Source organism: Aedes aegypti, chromosome 2 (assembly GCF_002204515.2).
Source record: "Aedes aegypti strain LVP_AGWG chromosome 2, AaegL5.0 Primary Assembly, whole genome shotgun sequence".
NCBI lineage: Eukaryota > Metazoa > Arthropoda > Insecta > Diptera > Culicidae > Aedes > Aedes aegypti.
Genome location: NC_035108.1, coordinates 9,195,617 through 9,212,287, shown reverse-complemented (window position 1 = coordinate 9,212,287; position 16,671 = coordinate 9,195,617). Strand labels below are relative to the sequence as shown.

The 16,671-nt window shown below is 42.8% G+C and overlaps 1 protein-coding gene across 1 annotated transcript in view; it reads left to right on the top strand.

The window, feature by feature from the left end:
- LOC5567816 overlaps window positions 1-16,671 on the top strand; it is a 311,149-nt gene that overhangs the window by 167,088 nt on the left and 127,390 nt on the right. Inside the window, exon 2 of the mRNA XM_021839877.1 lies at window positions 7,017-7,171. Coding sequence (XP_021695569.1) covers window positions 7,017-7,171 — 155 coding nt within the window. The remainder of the gene's footprint in view (window positions 1-7,016; window positions 7,172-16,671) is intronic.

Genomic DNA, 16,671 nt, shown 5'->3' with positions numbered 1-16,671 from the left:
CAGCAAGAATATCATTAGGAATTCATTCAAGGGGGCAATCAGGGCGTTCATCAGAGTTTTTCTGGTTATTTTATCATTAGTTCCTCCAGGGATTCCATCAAGAGTTACTTCTGAGATCTCAACCGGAATTACTCAAAAGATTCTGATTTAATCAGAAGGTCCTTCAAGAATATCTTTAGGAACTCCTCCAAGAATTACATCAAGAATTTCCTTAGGAATTCTGTCAGGAGTATCTTTAGGGCTTCCATCAGAGTTCTTCTGAGCATATCATCAGGAGTTCCTCCAGGGATTTTATCAAAAGTTCCTCCGAGGATTCCATCAGGATTTCCGCTGAAGTCAGGAGTTCTTGAAGTAGTTCTATCAGGATTTCTTCTAGGCATATCATAAGGAATACCTCTAGGGATTCTATCAGGAGTTCCTCGAGGCATCTTATCAAGAATTTATCCAGGGATTTCATTTTATTTCATTCAGGAGTTTCCATAGAGATTTCATCAAGAGCTCTTCAAGGAACTTCAACAGGAGTTCCTCCAATAATTCCATCTGGAGTTCCTTCAATAATATCTTCAGGAATTCCTCCAAGGACTCCATCAGGAGTTCCTATAGGAAATCTATCAAGAGTACCTTCAGGGCTTTTTCTCGAGTTCTCCTGAGGATTTCATCAAGAGTTTCTCCAAAGATTCTATCAGGGTTATTTCTAGGGATATAATAAGGAGTTGCTCTAAGGCTTCTATCAAGAATATTATCAGAAATTCCTCGAGGGATTTCATCAGGAGTTCCTTTAGGGATTTGCTCCCATGATTCTATCAGGAGTTCCTTCAAAAATATCTTTAGGAATTCCTCCATGGATTCCATCAAGAGCTCCCTTAGGGATTCTAACAGGAGAGTATTTAGGGCTTCCATTAGAGTTTTTTTCTGAGGATATTAAGAGATCCTCTAGAGATTTTATCAGGAGTTCTTCGAGGAATTTCATCAGGATTTATTCTAGGGATTTCATTAGATGTTCCTCTAGGGATTCCATCAGGAGTTCCTCCGGAGATTGCATCTAGAGTTCCTCTGGAGATTACATCAAGAGTTCCTCGAGGTATTCTATCAGGATTTCTTCTAGGCATATCATAACGAATATCTCTAGGGACTCTATCAGTAGTTCCTCGAGTCATTTTATCAAGAATTTGTCCAGGGATTTCATCAGGAGTTTCTATAGGGATTTCATCAGCAGTTCCAGGGATTCTATCAAGAGTTCCTTCAGAGATTTTGCTTCCCAGTTCCTCCGGAGAATACATCAGGAATTGCTCGAGAAATTCCATCACGATTATTTCTATGGATATCATAAGGAGTTGCTCTAAGGATTCCATCAGGAGTTCCATCAGGAATTCCTTCATGGATTTCATCAGAAGTTTCTTCAGAGATTCCACCTGAAGTTCTTCCAGAGCTTATATCGGGGTTCCTCAAGGAAATGCATCAGGCTCTCTTTTAGGGATTCTACCAGGAATTCTTTAAGGAATCTTATTATTAATTTCGTCAGAAATTTCAACAGTAGTTTCAATAGAGATTCCTTCAGGAGTTCCTCTAGTATTTACATCTGAAGTTTCTTTAGAGATTCCACCTGGAATATCCTCAGGGATAACATCGGAAGTTCTTCTAGGATTTCATTTAGATATTCCACCTTACTACCACCTTACCACTAAAGGAAGTTCCTTTAGATATTCCACCTAGAATTCCTCCAGGGATTTTATCGAAAGTTTCTCTAGCAATTTCATCAGGGGTTCCTTCAGAGATTCCACCTGGAATTCCTACACGGGTTCTTTCAAATGTTTCTCTAGGGATTCCATCAGGAGTTCATTCGGAGATTGCACCTGGAATTTCTCTAAAGATTATTTCAGCGGTTCCTCAAATCGAGGGGTATCGTAGCAGACCTCCTCACCAGTGTTGCCGGAATTGGCAACAGATCCGGTCAGGAGTTCTTCCGGGATTTACTGCAGGAGATCCTCCCATAAGGAGTACTTCTAGAGATTTTATCAGGAGTTGATTCGGGATTTTCATTAAAAGCTCCTTCAAAAATTCTAACTGGAATTATTACAGGAATTCTATCAAGAGTTTCTCTAGGGATTCCATCAGAAATGTCTCCAGGGATTATATCAGAATCATCTTCCAAGGATTCCATCAGAACTTTCTCCTAGGGATTTCTTCAGGAGTCTTTCAATAGATTTCATTTGGAGTTTCTGCAGGGATTCCATCAAAAATTCTTCCATGCATTTCTTTTGAAATACTTCTAAGGTTTCATTATAAAATCCTCCTGGGTTTCCATCATGAACACCTTCTGGGATTCCACTAGAAGTTCTGTCAGGGATTATATCAGGAATTTTTCCAAAGTTTCCTTCAGGAATTCCTGTAGAATTTATAAAAGGATTCTACCAGAATTTTCTTCCAGGAGTTTTTCTATTCTTCAAGGGATTCCGCCAGAAATTCTTCTGAAGAGTCCTCCCAGAAATAGTATGCCTCCTGAAATTCGTCAAGGAATTCATCTCGGTGTTCCTTAAGGAATTCCTCTCGAAAAAACTCCAAGGATCTTCAAGGGTTATCAGGAATCCCTCCAGGGATTTCATCAGATTTTTTTATAACAATTTTAATTTTTATATCTTTAGCGATTGTTGGGAATTTTCAGGAATTGCTCCAGCAATTTAACCATACTGGAAGGAATTGATGGATAAATGCCCTTGGGAATCCTCGCAGAAATTTCTGGTAGATTTTTGAAGTAATTCCTTCAGAAATCCCAGGTCGAATTCCTTGTAGGGTTTCTTCAGTGATACAAAGAAGAATCTTTGAAGAAAGCACTGGAAGAATTTATAGAAGAACTTTTTGAAGATTCCCTTGAAGAATCTCCGGGAAATAACCTGCGGGAAGCGGAATCTCTAAAGCCACGATTCTCAACGGGTGGTCCGCGGACCCCATGGTCACGTAAAAAGCACGCTGAAACGCTGAAAATGCTGAAGGCTTCCTGGTGGAATCCCAGGAAGAACTTCTTGATGAATTCTTGGGGAACCTCTGTAAGAGTTCATGGAGTAAATCCCTGCATTTATTTCTGTAGGATTTTCTGGAGGTTTTCCTTGGGAAATCACTAGAAGAATGACTGGAAGATTTTTTATAGGAGCAATTCCTGGTGGATTTGTTCTATGGATTTCCTGTATTAATTTTTGGAAGGGATTCATTTAGAAATCTCTTTAAGAATTTATAGAGGAACTCCTGGTGGAATCGCAGGAAAAAAATCTGTTTAGAAGCTCCTGAGATTTCGCTCGAGGAATTCCTGAATAAATCTTTGGATGATTTTTTCAGTGAAATTCTTGGAGCATTGGATGAATCACTGCAGAAATCCCTCTGGTATTTGTTGTATAAATCCGTGGAGGAATCTGTAGAAAAATTACCAGATTACAGATTAATTCGTAAAAAAAATATGTTCACTCGCAATGTCAATTTTCATCATATAAGTTATGCAAATTTATCGCCTCCACTTTTGTACGCATAATGCCTTTAGACATCATCTTATACGGTATCACTGCACATATAAGTATCGCATAACGCAATGGGGATTTCGTTATATAAACATTCTGGTTGTCTGGGTCTACCAGGAATTCCGCAGGAAAATTCTCCAGCATTTCAGTCAGTGATTTCTTAAGAAATTCCTAAAGAAAATCCTTTTTTAATTCCTTCAACAAATTTTCCAGTGATTTATTCAGGAAACTCTCCAGAGATACCTACCGAAAATCTATCAAGAATTATCTTGAAGTATTCCTGCTTCAGAAAATCTTCCTGAAAATTCTTAGGTGATTCCTCCAGAAATATTCCAGGGATTCCTTTCTCAACCATTTCAGGCGTTTAACCAGAAGTTTCTTAGTGAACCCTTCAGAAATTCCACTGAAACATAATCCAGGGATTCCTTCAGGAAATATTCCAGATTATTCCTCCAGACATTTCTTCAGTGATTCATCCAAAGTTTTCTGCAGAAATTACGCTACAAATACCTAAAGAAGTTATCATCAGAGATGCCTATATCTTAAAATCAATCCATAAAATTTCAGTTCTCCTCCAGAAAATACTTGAGAAATCACGTCAGAAATTCCTCCAGAGATTAACATTAGAGATAAATCCAGTAAATTCTTTATAAATTGACTACAGAGCTTATTCATAATTGACTTCAGAGCTATTTTTCAAAGAACTCCCCATCAGATTCAATGACATATTCCTCTTAAAAATTCTTTCTCGAATCCGTTCTACAATTTCTCTGGGAATGTATCCAATTATTCTTGTGGACATTCCTTTAAGAATGTCTGTAAAAAATGTTTGGAAAGATATCTGAAGAAATGCTTGGAGAAACTTGTGGACCAAATTTCTAAAAAAATCACTGGAGGAATAGTCGGAGCAATCTGCAAAAAAAAAAAAATCTGGATGGGAAACTTTAAAAGAATTTCTAAATGTTTTTGAATTTCTTGCAAAATCCATCGTGGGATTTCTGGAAGATAGTCCAGACGAATGTCTGAAAAAATCTCTGGAAGGTTTGCTGGAGAAATCAAAGATTTTCTGATGAATATCTGGAAAAATATCTGTAGAGATTCCTTGGGGATTTTCTGAGGAAATATTTGCAAGATTTCTGTATGGATTTTATGAAGGAATTTTTCAAGAAATATTTGGAAAAATTTGACGGAAAGTTTCCGAAGAACTTCTTGGACGAATTCCTGAAATAATCTGGATAAATTGTTGGAAGAATTTAGGAAGGAGTTTTTGGGGAACTCTTGAAGATTTTATGGTTAAGTTCTTGAAAGGAATTGTTGAAGGAATACAGGAAAACTCCTTGAGAGAAATGCGGGTAAAATCCCCGGACAAATTTTAAAAGGAATCCCTAAAGTATTTCAAGAGGAATTCCAAGAAAAAAATTTTGGAGAAGGCCTTTCAAGAATAATTGGAAAAACTGCAGGATTACATTTTACTGTAATATCTGGAGTAACTTCGGAGGTAGTCCCTTGAAAAAATTAAGGCTGTTTGCGAGCAGGCAGCAAAATAATAGTGACTATAGTGACTATTGGGGCCTTCCTTAGCCGAGTGGTTAGAATCCGCGGCTACAAAGCAAAGCCATGCTGAAGGTGTCTGGGTTCGAATCCCGGTCGGTCCAGGATCTTTTCGTAATGGAAATTTTCTTGATTTCCCTGGGCATCGTACCTGCCACACGATATACGAATGCGAAAATGGCAACTTTGGCATAGAAAGCTCTCAGTTAATAACTGTGGAAGTGCTCATAAGAACACTAAGCTGAGAAGCATGCCCTGTCCCAGTGGGGACGTAATGCCAAGTAGAAGAAGATAATGACTAAAATGAACAAAATAATGACTAAAAATTGACTTCTGCAACTGGAAACATCAGTCCGAAAATATGTCTAGAAACTAAAATGCGCTCTTCAGAATCATGAATAAACTGATGTTTAAACAGTCAAAAACAAACTAGACTTGCTCGTTTTGAAGAATTCAATCATTCAATTAGAACAAATACAAAACATCACCATCATCATCATCATCATTCTTCACCGAGTCTTTTTAACGAAAATTTGACGAATTCCTTGTATAAAATTTTGCTGAAAATCATACTTTCTGAAACTAATCTGTTAAGTTTCTAACAAAGTCCTTGTTGACTTTACGACTAAAATTACTTGAATTCTAAATTTATCCACCAATTCTCATAACAGATATGTTGCAAATTTAAGGCCTAATAAAAAAAATATGCCCTAACTAGTTCCGTTTCTGAGTTTTCACAACAAAGTACTTCTCATTTCAAACAATAGATTTCAAGACATTCTGCCAGAAAAGTTCACGATTCACTTCCCGTGGATTTTCCAGGCGATTTTTATTTTATATTTTGCAACTGAATTCCATTAAGGAACTCTGTATTGCTGCTGTTTTTCGCATCTGCAACTGCAAACGTAATCGCGACTGCGTCAAACTGAAATTTGACAATCTGTTGATGCAACAGTGCGAAACGGTGCGATCTTTTTGTCAAACATTGGGCTCCGCTCACCAGTGGATTGAGCTAAATCAAACTCGTTTGGTTTTGACCGACCGATTCACCTAACGTCAAATCGGTTTCACAAACTGTCAAATTGGTTCGTCAAGCAGCATCACATACGGTCAACCTTATCACCGACATGGGTACCAACCTGGGGGCGGACTCAATGTTGGTCAAACCGTTTGAGCGTCTGCGGACTGCATTAGAACATTAGTACTACGCATCGCTAATTGATTTAAGCCTTAAACCACCCTGCCATCACATCCAAAAAGTTCTACCTCATAATCAAATCAAAGATCTTAACATGACCGGAATCTGTCAAAATGCAGAGCCATGTGTAATGAGTATTCAGTTCTACCTTGAGTCCAGCTGACATGCAGCAAATGCATCGATTGAATTCTGCGCCACTAACCCACCTATGGTGAACGTCTCCAATGAATGGTGAACAGGAAAATGTGAAACGGGCAATCAGTTGCGCAAATACAGATAACGCTCGTCGGAGCCTTCCCGTAGAAGCAATCGACATGCGGTGGGTGAGAGATGATGCTCGGTGGAAAACTAGGTCGACGAATATTAACTGCCATGTAGGTAGGTCTAGGTACGGGTTCGAGTAGACTGCAGAACCTCAACCTGGGTAGACAGACATGATTGACGGCATCTGGAATGGTGCAATGAGGAGACCAATCGATGGAACATGTTTGCTTTGGGGCGTTCGTTCATCCACTCGGTGATGGTTCGGTTTGTTCAACGGATGAGGTTATTTGTATTTAAATAATTCTGTGAGGGTTGGTTGGTTGGAGAGGGGAGAGAAAATAAATTAATAGATACAGAAACTTGTTGACAGTGCAAAGTGGAAAGTTTTGCAGATGAAAGAATTTCCCATTCGATGATTGGAATGTCGGATGATGGAAAAATCAGATCAATTATAAAATAACCAATCTAATTGATGGTTCGGTCTCTTTCTTCCACAGAAACCAACGAGGCCAAATCATCGCATCGAAACGCACTGAGTTCGTCACACCACCACGAAAGTCAATTCGTCACCAAAAACAACAGTAGAGTAGTTAGTCAACGAGGGGGCCTCGCCGTGCTCCCCTGCAGCGTCACCATGTCAACACCAGCCACTGTAAGTAAGTATATTGTTAGTAAACGCGCGGGTCTCTTTAGTTCTTTCATTTCGTATTTTATCTCTTTTTTTCCTCATTAGTTTCATGCTTTTTTTTTGTTTTTTACAAGGGGGAAATCTGCAAACAGATCCCCTGAGAAGATAACTCAGGGAATGCGGGGATGACGCACCAACGACGACCCGCTAAAACCAGCCTATGCACTGTGCATGAGCAATTCATTTAGAATTGCTCAAGTGGTGAACAGTGCATCGACATGACCCTTGGACTCAGACCGTCATCTCCCCGGAACCACCTTACGGTATTTCTTCGGGAAGGGACCAGTGCATATAGCACAACACGTGTAGCAGAAGTAGCCTAGGCAAACTGCTTCTCCTAGCCGACTTAAACAATGTTACAAGGGACCAGCCTCGGCAGGGCTAATCCTCTGCAGCCAACTCTTGGTCGGCGCGCCATAGACGCTGCAAATCTAACATAATGTGAGTGACAGCCGTAGTTACTGCATTCCAGCACTCGGCATCCGCACACATTCTCTCTATAATATTGTCGGGGGACGTGTCCCCTCCGCATGTAGTGAGCATGCGACCTCTCACAACAATGAAACGGGGGCAATCGAACACGACATGCTCCGCTGTTTCCTCTACACCAGCACAATTGGGGCACGCAGGAGATTCTGAGTGCCCGAACCTATGCAGGTACTGTCTATAGCAACCATGTCCTGACAGAAACTGCGTCAGGTGGAAGTTCACTTCCCCATGGCTTCTACCATACCAATCTGACACATTTGGTATTAGTCGATGGGTCCATCTACCCTTAGTGGAGTTATCCCATTCCTGCTGCCAGCTTCTGAGCGTTTCCTCTTTACACGTGTCGCGGACTCCTCTGGTACCCCTTTGGTTGAAGCATTGAACATCTTCCTTGATGATGAGCCCGATGGGCGTCATCCCGGCTATGATGCACACGGCCTCTTTAGATACCGTCCGGTATGCACTTGCTACTCTTAAGCACATTTTCCTGTACGTGCTTTCCAACCGCTTTAGGTTTCTGTTCGTTCTAAGCGCTTTTGACCAGATTGGTCCTCCATACCTTAGTATGGATAGCGCCACGCTTGCCAGCAGCTTGCGTTTGCTGGCAATTACAGCAGAGCTGTTAGACATCATCCTCGAAAGCGCCGCTATAGCCGTAGATGCCCTTTTACAGGCATATTCAACGTGGCTAGCGAAGCTCAGCTTGTCATCGATCATTACCCCAAGATGCCTAAGGGATCGCTTGGACTCTATGGTGCAATCACCTACCGAGATAAGCGCCCGTTGCTCGGACTTGCGGTTGTTGACCACCACCACCTCAGTCTTGTGACGGGCCAGTCCTAGTTTCCTAGACTTCATCCATTCCTCAACCAGGGAAATAGAGTGCGCTGCTGTCAACTCTACTTCCTCCATCGATTCACCATAGACCACTAGGGTGATATCGTCGGCGAAGCCAACAATCTTAACACCCGTCGGAAGGGGCAGCCTCAGTACGTCATCGTACATCGCATTCCATAACAGCGGGCCCAGGATTGAACCTTGAGGTACTCCCGCGGTAATTCGAACGCTTTTCTGCCCCTCCTCTGTGTCATACAGTAGAATCCTACCATCAAAATAGCTTTCTAGAAGCTTACACAACTGCACCGGTACCTTGAGGCGGTGAAGCGCGTGTGCTATTGCTTCCCAGCTTGCGCTGTTGAACGCATTCTTCACATCCAGAGTGACAACCGCGCAGTAACGGATGCCGCTCCTTTTATGCTCGATTGCCACCTCAGCTGTTTGAACGACCGACTGGATGGCGTCCAGAGTAGATTTACCTTTTCTGAATCCAAACTGGTTGTTGGACAGGCCGTCCGCACTCTCCGTATACGGTACTAGTCTGTTGAGAATCAACCTCTCCAATAACTTGCCCGTCGTATCTAGTAGACAGATAGGTCTATACGCCGACGGGTCACCTGGTGGTTTTCCCGCCTTTGGTAGTAGCACCAATTTCTGTCGCTTCCATACATCCGGGAAGATTCCTTGATCAATGCAGCGTTGCATCGTGGTTCTGAACATGTCCGGATCCGTGTTCACTGCCGCTTTTAAGGCAACATTCGGGATACCATCGGGTCCCGGTGCCTTGTTTGACGCGAATGGTTTCACGACTTCTGCCAGCTCTTCGTTTGTCACTCTCGCCACTTCTTCTCCTTCATCTGCCGCATACGGCGCTGGGGGCCATGGGCTTATGGGATGGTGCGGGAAGAGTACATCGATTATCGATCGCAGCAACTCGGGCGATTTCTCTTGGGGCGCTATGGCTCCTTTGGTCTTAGCCATTACCACTCTGTAGGCGTCACCCCATGGACTAGAATTGGCACTCTCACATAGACTTTCAAAGCATGCCCGTTTTCGACTCTTGATTTCCTTTTTGAGAGCCAACTTTGCCTCTCTGAATGCTGCACCGCGTTCCTCTCTTTGTGCTTCTGTGCGTGCGCGTTGCATTCTTCGTCTAGCCCGAAGGCAGATTGCTCGAAGATTTGCAATTGATTCGCACCACCAATACACTGGCGGCCTGTTCTCTCTAGGAGGGGCTTTTCTCGGCATGGAAGCATCACACGCTCGTGATATCACAGCAACTAGCTCTTCACCGTTTAGGTCCAGAGTGTTCCGTTCGCGCCTCAGGGCTTCAGTGAATACTTCGCCGTCGAAGCGCGCTGTTTTCCATCCTCGGGCTTGGGTCGAGTTACATCGCGCTGCCTTCTGCCCGCCTGGTATTATACTATAGCGAATCGATTGATGATCGCTATGAGTATAACCGTCATCAACGCGCCAGTTTATGGTACCTAAAAGGTTAGGACTACAAAGCGTCACGTCGATGATCGATTCTGCACCATTTCTGCGGAAGGTACTCACTGTACCCACATTTGCCAGCTCTACATTTAATGCGGCCAGGGATTCCAACAATAGCTGGCCTCTTTGATTGGTGCAGCGGCTACCCCACTCCACTGCCCATGCATTAAAGTCGCCAGCTATCACTACTGGCTGCCGATTAGCTAGTTCGGCCATCATCCTGTCAACCATGTGGGAAAATTCCTCAATCGACCACCTTGGGGGCGCGTAACAACTGCAATAGAACACGCCGTTGATTTTTGCTATCGCAAAACCGTCATTTGAGCTAGAGACTACTTCTTGGATTGGGTATCGTCCTGTCGTCCCTATAGCTGCTAGCTGTTGAGACCTATCCGCCACCCAGTTCCCGTTGTTGGCTGGTATGCGGTATGGGTCCGATAATAACACCACGTCAGTCTTGGTTTCCGAGACTGACTGCCAAAGCAGCTGCTGGGCTGCATCACAGTGGTTTAAATTTAACTGTGTTACTTCCGTTTTAGCTGCTTTGATACTCCGCTTGTGCCCGGACATTTGGGTCCGCCCGTTAAGTGTCCGTTGTCTGCTCTGTCGACACATATTAGGCACTTAGCGATTTGCTTACAATCGCTTGCCCTATGGCCTTCAGCGCCGCATTTTCTGCACATCTTACTTCTGTCGGGACCATTGCAATTCCACGACTTATGGCCCTTCCCGAAACACTTGAAGCAAACTTCAGGAGGCTGTTGTATGCTCAGCCGGCAAACCGACCAGCCTACCTTGAGTATGCCCAAGTTCTTCGCTTTGTTGGCCTCTGCGACCGGCAGCCTGATCGCCGCGACCTGGGTGCCCTGCGGGCCCTTTCTAGGGTGGATGGCCTTACTGGCTATGTCGATGTCACACTGCTCTTTGAGGGCAGCCGAGACCTCCGCTGCATCGGTGACCTCATCCAGATTTTTACACTGGAGAGTCGCTTCAGCAGTAAGGGATCTTACATCAACCTCGTCACCAAGTACTTCTTGTGCCAGTTGCTTATAGACTGCACCCTTTTCCTTGGCGTCCTTCTTTAAGACTAGGATCATTTCACCAATCCTAGTTCGCCTTATGCTTCGCACGTCTGCGCCCAATGGCGATAGCTTATCTGTGCTTCGCATCGCCTTCAGAACCTCGGCGTATTTTGCTTCCTCCGTTTTGATAACGAGGGCTTCGCCTAAATTCCTACGTTTCGCTGTTTTCGGTTTAGCGCTCTCCTTGGGCTCCGTTTTCGGTTTCCTCTGTTTTTTCTTATTTCCAACTCGTATCCACGGGTTGCTGTTGCCTTGCGCCCGTGGTTCCTGTGGATGCACTGCCTGGTTCCGGTTAACCCGTGGCTCCTTTTTCTTGGCTTTCTTGGCCTTAGGATTGGTGTTGGCCTCTCCTTTGTTGCCATGTCCTCTTGATCGCGGGGCTTGGCTCGTGCCAGCTTTTCCGCTTTGGAGGACGGCCGCGTAGGTCACTTTTCCCTTAGCAACCATACGTCTTTTCGCCACGTATTCATCACCGGAAGCTTCCCTCTTCCGCATCGCGTATCGAATAATATCATCAGATATATTCGCGTTGCCTGTGAAGGAAAACACTTCGGTCTGACACGACCTAGTGTCTTTTTGGCCTTCTACCTTGCCCAGTTGTTCCTTGGCTTTCTCGTAGTCCTGCTTTGCAGCTAGGACTGATTGTCGCAATTTCAGTAGACTTGTTTTCAAGTCTTTGCTGATATTTGTTTTGCTTTTAACATATTCGATGATGACATCAAGTTGCTCAGCAGCTACCTGCATTTTAGGGAGGTACTCCCTATTGCGATCCATGGCCTCGATTAGTCCCGGGCCATCGGTCACCACACATGTTGCACTGGAGCGGCCAGTGCCTGCCGTCGTCACAGTATCTAGGCTTTTGCCCACACTGTTTTCAATAAAGTTGGTCGCCTCCTTCCTTGGCGGGAACCTTAGCCGGTTACTGATAGGTCCAGAAGCCTCTCCTTCACATTCCGCTAGTTGTTTGTTTTGGTTGATCATCTCTTATGGGTCCCCCTAAGAGGCGCTATCCATCTCCGCTGGAATAGTCGCCTTTATAATCCCATGGTTATCTATGCAAGCAGGGAGGCCATGCTAGGGTTGACATAGTCCTTTATGGGGTACTATGTTCAGAGCCGGATCGGCGCAGGTCAGGTAATGGCATCTGAGCCTACTCCCGCCCAGTTGGAACAACCAGGCGACGGATTTGGAACGTACTCTAAGGCCTGCCACGGTTTTACGGGACGGGGGCAGCCTGCGCCATTAACCCACTCGCCGTTTCGGGCCAGTGTCACCCGACCCTACTAAGGGAGTAGAATGTCGCCGCTGTCAGCCTCAAAGCATATTATCCAGTGCATATACCGTTACTTGTCCTTTGTCGTGCGCTGCCAGTATACATAATTGGGGCCGTACTGGCGTTGGTCCCAATGTGCTCGAAGCACTCCTACTCGTAATTCCATGCCTTGTCCGTTTGTATCGCGACCAGTATGCCATAATCAGGATCTCACTGGTATCAATCCTGATGTGCCGGTTGGCACTCCTGTTAGTTTGGGCTAGGGTACTTTAAGCGGCACCGGTCGCTGTGACAGAGTTGCATTCGGATTTTTGTGGTTTTTATGAAGGTTCATCAGAGCCCACTGCGAACTTCACCACATCCTGGGCAACTCCCCAACTCGCAGAGGTCCTGGGGGGGGGTCCGTTAAGCCCCTGGACTGTCGTCCCTGCTGCCCCAACAAAAAAACGCATAATGCGAAGCCATAAGGGTGAAAAATTTAAACTAATTTACAACATCCTTATAATCCCACCCTTATTTAGCCTCAGGTTTGAGACTGAAGAAGGGAAGCCGATTCTCTCGGAGAAACACAAGGTCACCTGCACCATTGCTCCGGGTAGCACAGGAAGGGCACAATACTGTAGAGGGCGCCCTGGTACTCCACAGGCTCCGTTTGCGGTTAGGTTTTGTTTAGACTCCCCTAACCATTCATTCTTAGGCACGGTAAGCTTAAAGCGGCATGAATTAGGGGTCACCTGTGAGATGGACTTATACCACCGAAACAGGCAGTCCGTAGTGTTAATTCTTAGCCAATTGAAACAACCGCTACCGACACTACACGGCTATCTAGGCTGTTCGGGAAAAGGAAGTTAACATTGATGATTAACTCCTGACGTGCCCAAACAGCCAGTTTCATGCTAAGCCTTATTATCATCCGGCTAGTTAAAAAAACAATATCAATCTGCTTTGTTATTCTCATTATCAGTTTTTCTTGAATTTCTTCCTTACACAAAAAAGCACTCAACAAGTCCTCTTATCCTGAAGTCCTCTTTTTGCACTCTCCCCAACTGGATGATCAAACGTCCGGAGCTCTCCACAGCTAACATCGTTGAGACATCAAATTTACCTCGTTAGTCAAGTCGTCCACGCCTTGTCCGTTGCCTGAGATGGGAAAAAATAAAATGGAGATAAATTTTAAGGCATAAACTTTTATTGCCAACCCCACATTGGAGCCAAATCCGCTTATCCGAGTCTCGGTGAAGAAACTTCATTTATTTCCTCCGGCCACTAGATTCCATCTCCAGAAAATACCAATCTTCCCAGGTAGATAGATGCACTGCTGACTGAGGAGCTTCATCAACATGATGGAAAAAAAGGCAAGAAGCCATCCCGTGCTAAGATTATTCATTTTGTCGTCCTCTTGAAGTTGTCCACACTTTCTATTCCGGTGCTTGATTTTACGGGCGACGATAACGCCCAACCTAACGGATCAAATGAGAAGATATCTCATCGCAGAGGAGAAGCCTTCTTTTTCATCTGGCCGACGGTACTAGAATTTATGAACAGGGAAGGCCAACAGGACCGTTAATCAGGGATGATGCCATCTGGTCATGACGGGACTTTGAAATTTGGCACACGTTTGCGAACTCGGTCGGGCTAGTTTGCTGTGGATGAATTTATTCTAAGGCAAATTTGATTTATTGTGCATATTAGAAGTACTAGATACTTCGGTACTATGTACGATACAATGATCGCTTCAGCAATGAAGCACCAAAAACAAAACGGTATATCAGCAGTGATCGATATCTCTTCGCATACTCAAAAGACTTCGGAAGTAAATTTTCCTGGATTCATCTACCGTTTTGTCTCAAATTCCGAACAGACTCATATTCCGAACACTCGAATTTTGTATGGCGATTTGGTTGAAATGTTTCACTGACATATGTCAGCAAATTGGAAGGAAATGGCACCCAATTGCAATTCAGTTTTAATGTCTTCCAATATATTTTATACCTCGTGAGTAGTGATGATTCTCTAGTTCGAGACCAGTACACCTAGCTCAGATAATTTTTGTGCGAAATTATTCTTTCGAATACGATTTATTCGTGCTGTTCGGAATTTGAATCAAGGTGTTCGGTATATCAGACAGAATAAACACAGTGGTCGTCATTTGATTAAAATGTTGTTCCATACTTTTACGTTAAGACAATAATAAAACTAATTTAATCGACATTATTATTGGTATACTCAACAGCTCACAGTTAGACTTTGCAAACAAATTAAAATTTACACAAATATCAGCTTTTTTATGCCAATCAGATACATTTGAAGTCACTGTTGGCCTTAAGTGTTCGGAATATGAGTCAAAACGGTAGGTATTTTTCTAAAAATTCCACAAATGACTCATTCAATGTCTCTACAAATTTCTTTGAATATTTTCTCGAGAGATCGCAGGAAGCCAATGCGCACGGGCTGCTGCGTTTTGAATTTTTTATCACGTTTACCTCTGTTCAGTGTTATGTTTTTTTCGTTGCGTTGTAAAATTTGTTGAAATAATAATCAGTAGTTAAAATGCTACATTAGTGCAAAAAAAAAATGTGTATCGGCTAAAGTGGAATAAATGTGCAGCTGACGTGTGATTGATCGTGAGCGTTTTTTTGGCATGAGTGAAAGGGGATGGAAGCTAACATGGCGATGACAGCTCCACCGTGGCCTTAGATCAACTTAGTGAGATTGTTCAGATTTTTATTATTATTATTTCAAGTTTTATTTACATATCAAAATAAATAGGGGAAAGTGGGAAAATAAATAGGGGAGGGGGACCAGAGCAACTTTTCTTCTCGTTTCAACGTGCGAGTAAGGGCACTTAAGCCCAGGCTTAAGGGCCAGGACATATGAGAGAAATACCTGTGTCCCATCCTAGAAAAAGGACAAACAACAATGGAGTGCGCATTATCTTTCTTAGCAACGTCACTCCCAACGATTTTGTCTATCTCTCTAAATGGAACGGTTGTCCCCGTTTCTTCCCTCACAATATTTCAAAATGTTCTGTCTATCATGTTATTAATTCGTGAATAATCTGATCGCTGGAAATTTTTGAATTACCTTCAAACCTCAAGTCTGCACAGTGGGCCTGGTCATTTTGATATTTGTATCAAATCATTGATATGCTGCAAATATTAATGCTGACAGGAAAATACTGGAAGAAATTTTAGTATTTCCAGGATGATTTCAATATTGGCTGTACAAGCACTTATAATAGAATAGAATAGAAATTCCTTTGAATATTTTCTCTTGAATTATTCCAAGAATAACACTCAGAATTTCTTTTTAGTAATTTTTGTATAGATTTCTAAATATTGCTTCCCAAAAAATCCTGAAAAATCCATTCAGACATTTCTTCATGGATTTCTTTTGAAAATACTTTCGATTTTTTTTTTCATGAAAACTATAAGAATATTTCTTTTAGAAATTTGTGGAATATTTGGAAGTAATATCTTGAACATTTTCTTTTGTATTCTGTAGATTAAATTTTGGTAACGTTGTTAGAGTTGTTTATAGATAAATTAAAGTAAAAAATATTGAAGCTGTGTTCTATTTTCCATTATATACTTGGATGAACTACTGTGCCAATACTTGGAGAAATTTGGAAAAAAGTGTTTAAGAGTAATCACACGATTAACTGTCGGAGAACTTTGTTTTATTACCTGGAGGAAATCAAACATAATACTTCAGATATTTCTGGATAAATTGTTTTAACTCTTGGAAATGTCCAAATTTATGAAATCTCAATATAAATTTCTAATGAACTTTTTAAGAATGTATTATATAACACCAGTGAGATTTTTTTGATTTTCTTGGAAAATGTCTGATGAGATCCCAAAACTTCCAGTGGACGATTTTCGCTTCGAAGAAAGCACCACACTAGACAATGGACTAGCATGCAACGCCTAGTGGCACATTCGAAATACATTTCTGGCGAAAAGTTTTCCGGACTGATTTGATAATCGAACCCAAACCCCTTGACACGATGCGGCTGAATGCTTGGTTGCACTAACCGCACGGCCACAAAGCCCACGATCCACGATCGAATCTTGGAATTCCAGAGTGAACCCACTGTGGATCCTGAGATTCCAGTGCATATCATGGGATTCCAGTGTGCATCCTTAGATTCCAGCGTAAATGTTGGTATTTCAGTGTGGATCTTTTGATAAGTGTGGGTCCAGGGATTGTAGTGTGGATCGTAGGATTCCAATGTGGATTCTAGAGTTCCATTGTATATCCTAGGACTCTAATCTGGAGCGTGGTAT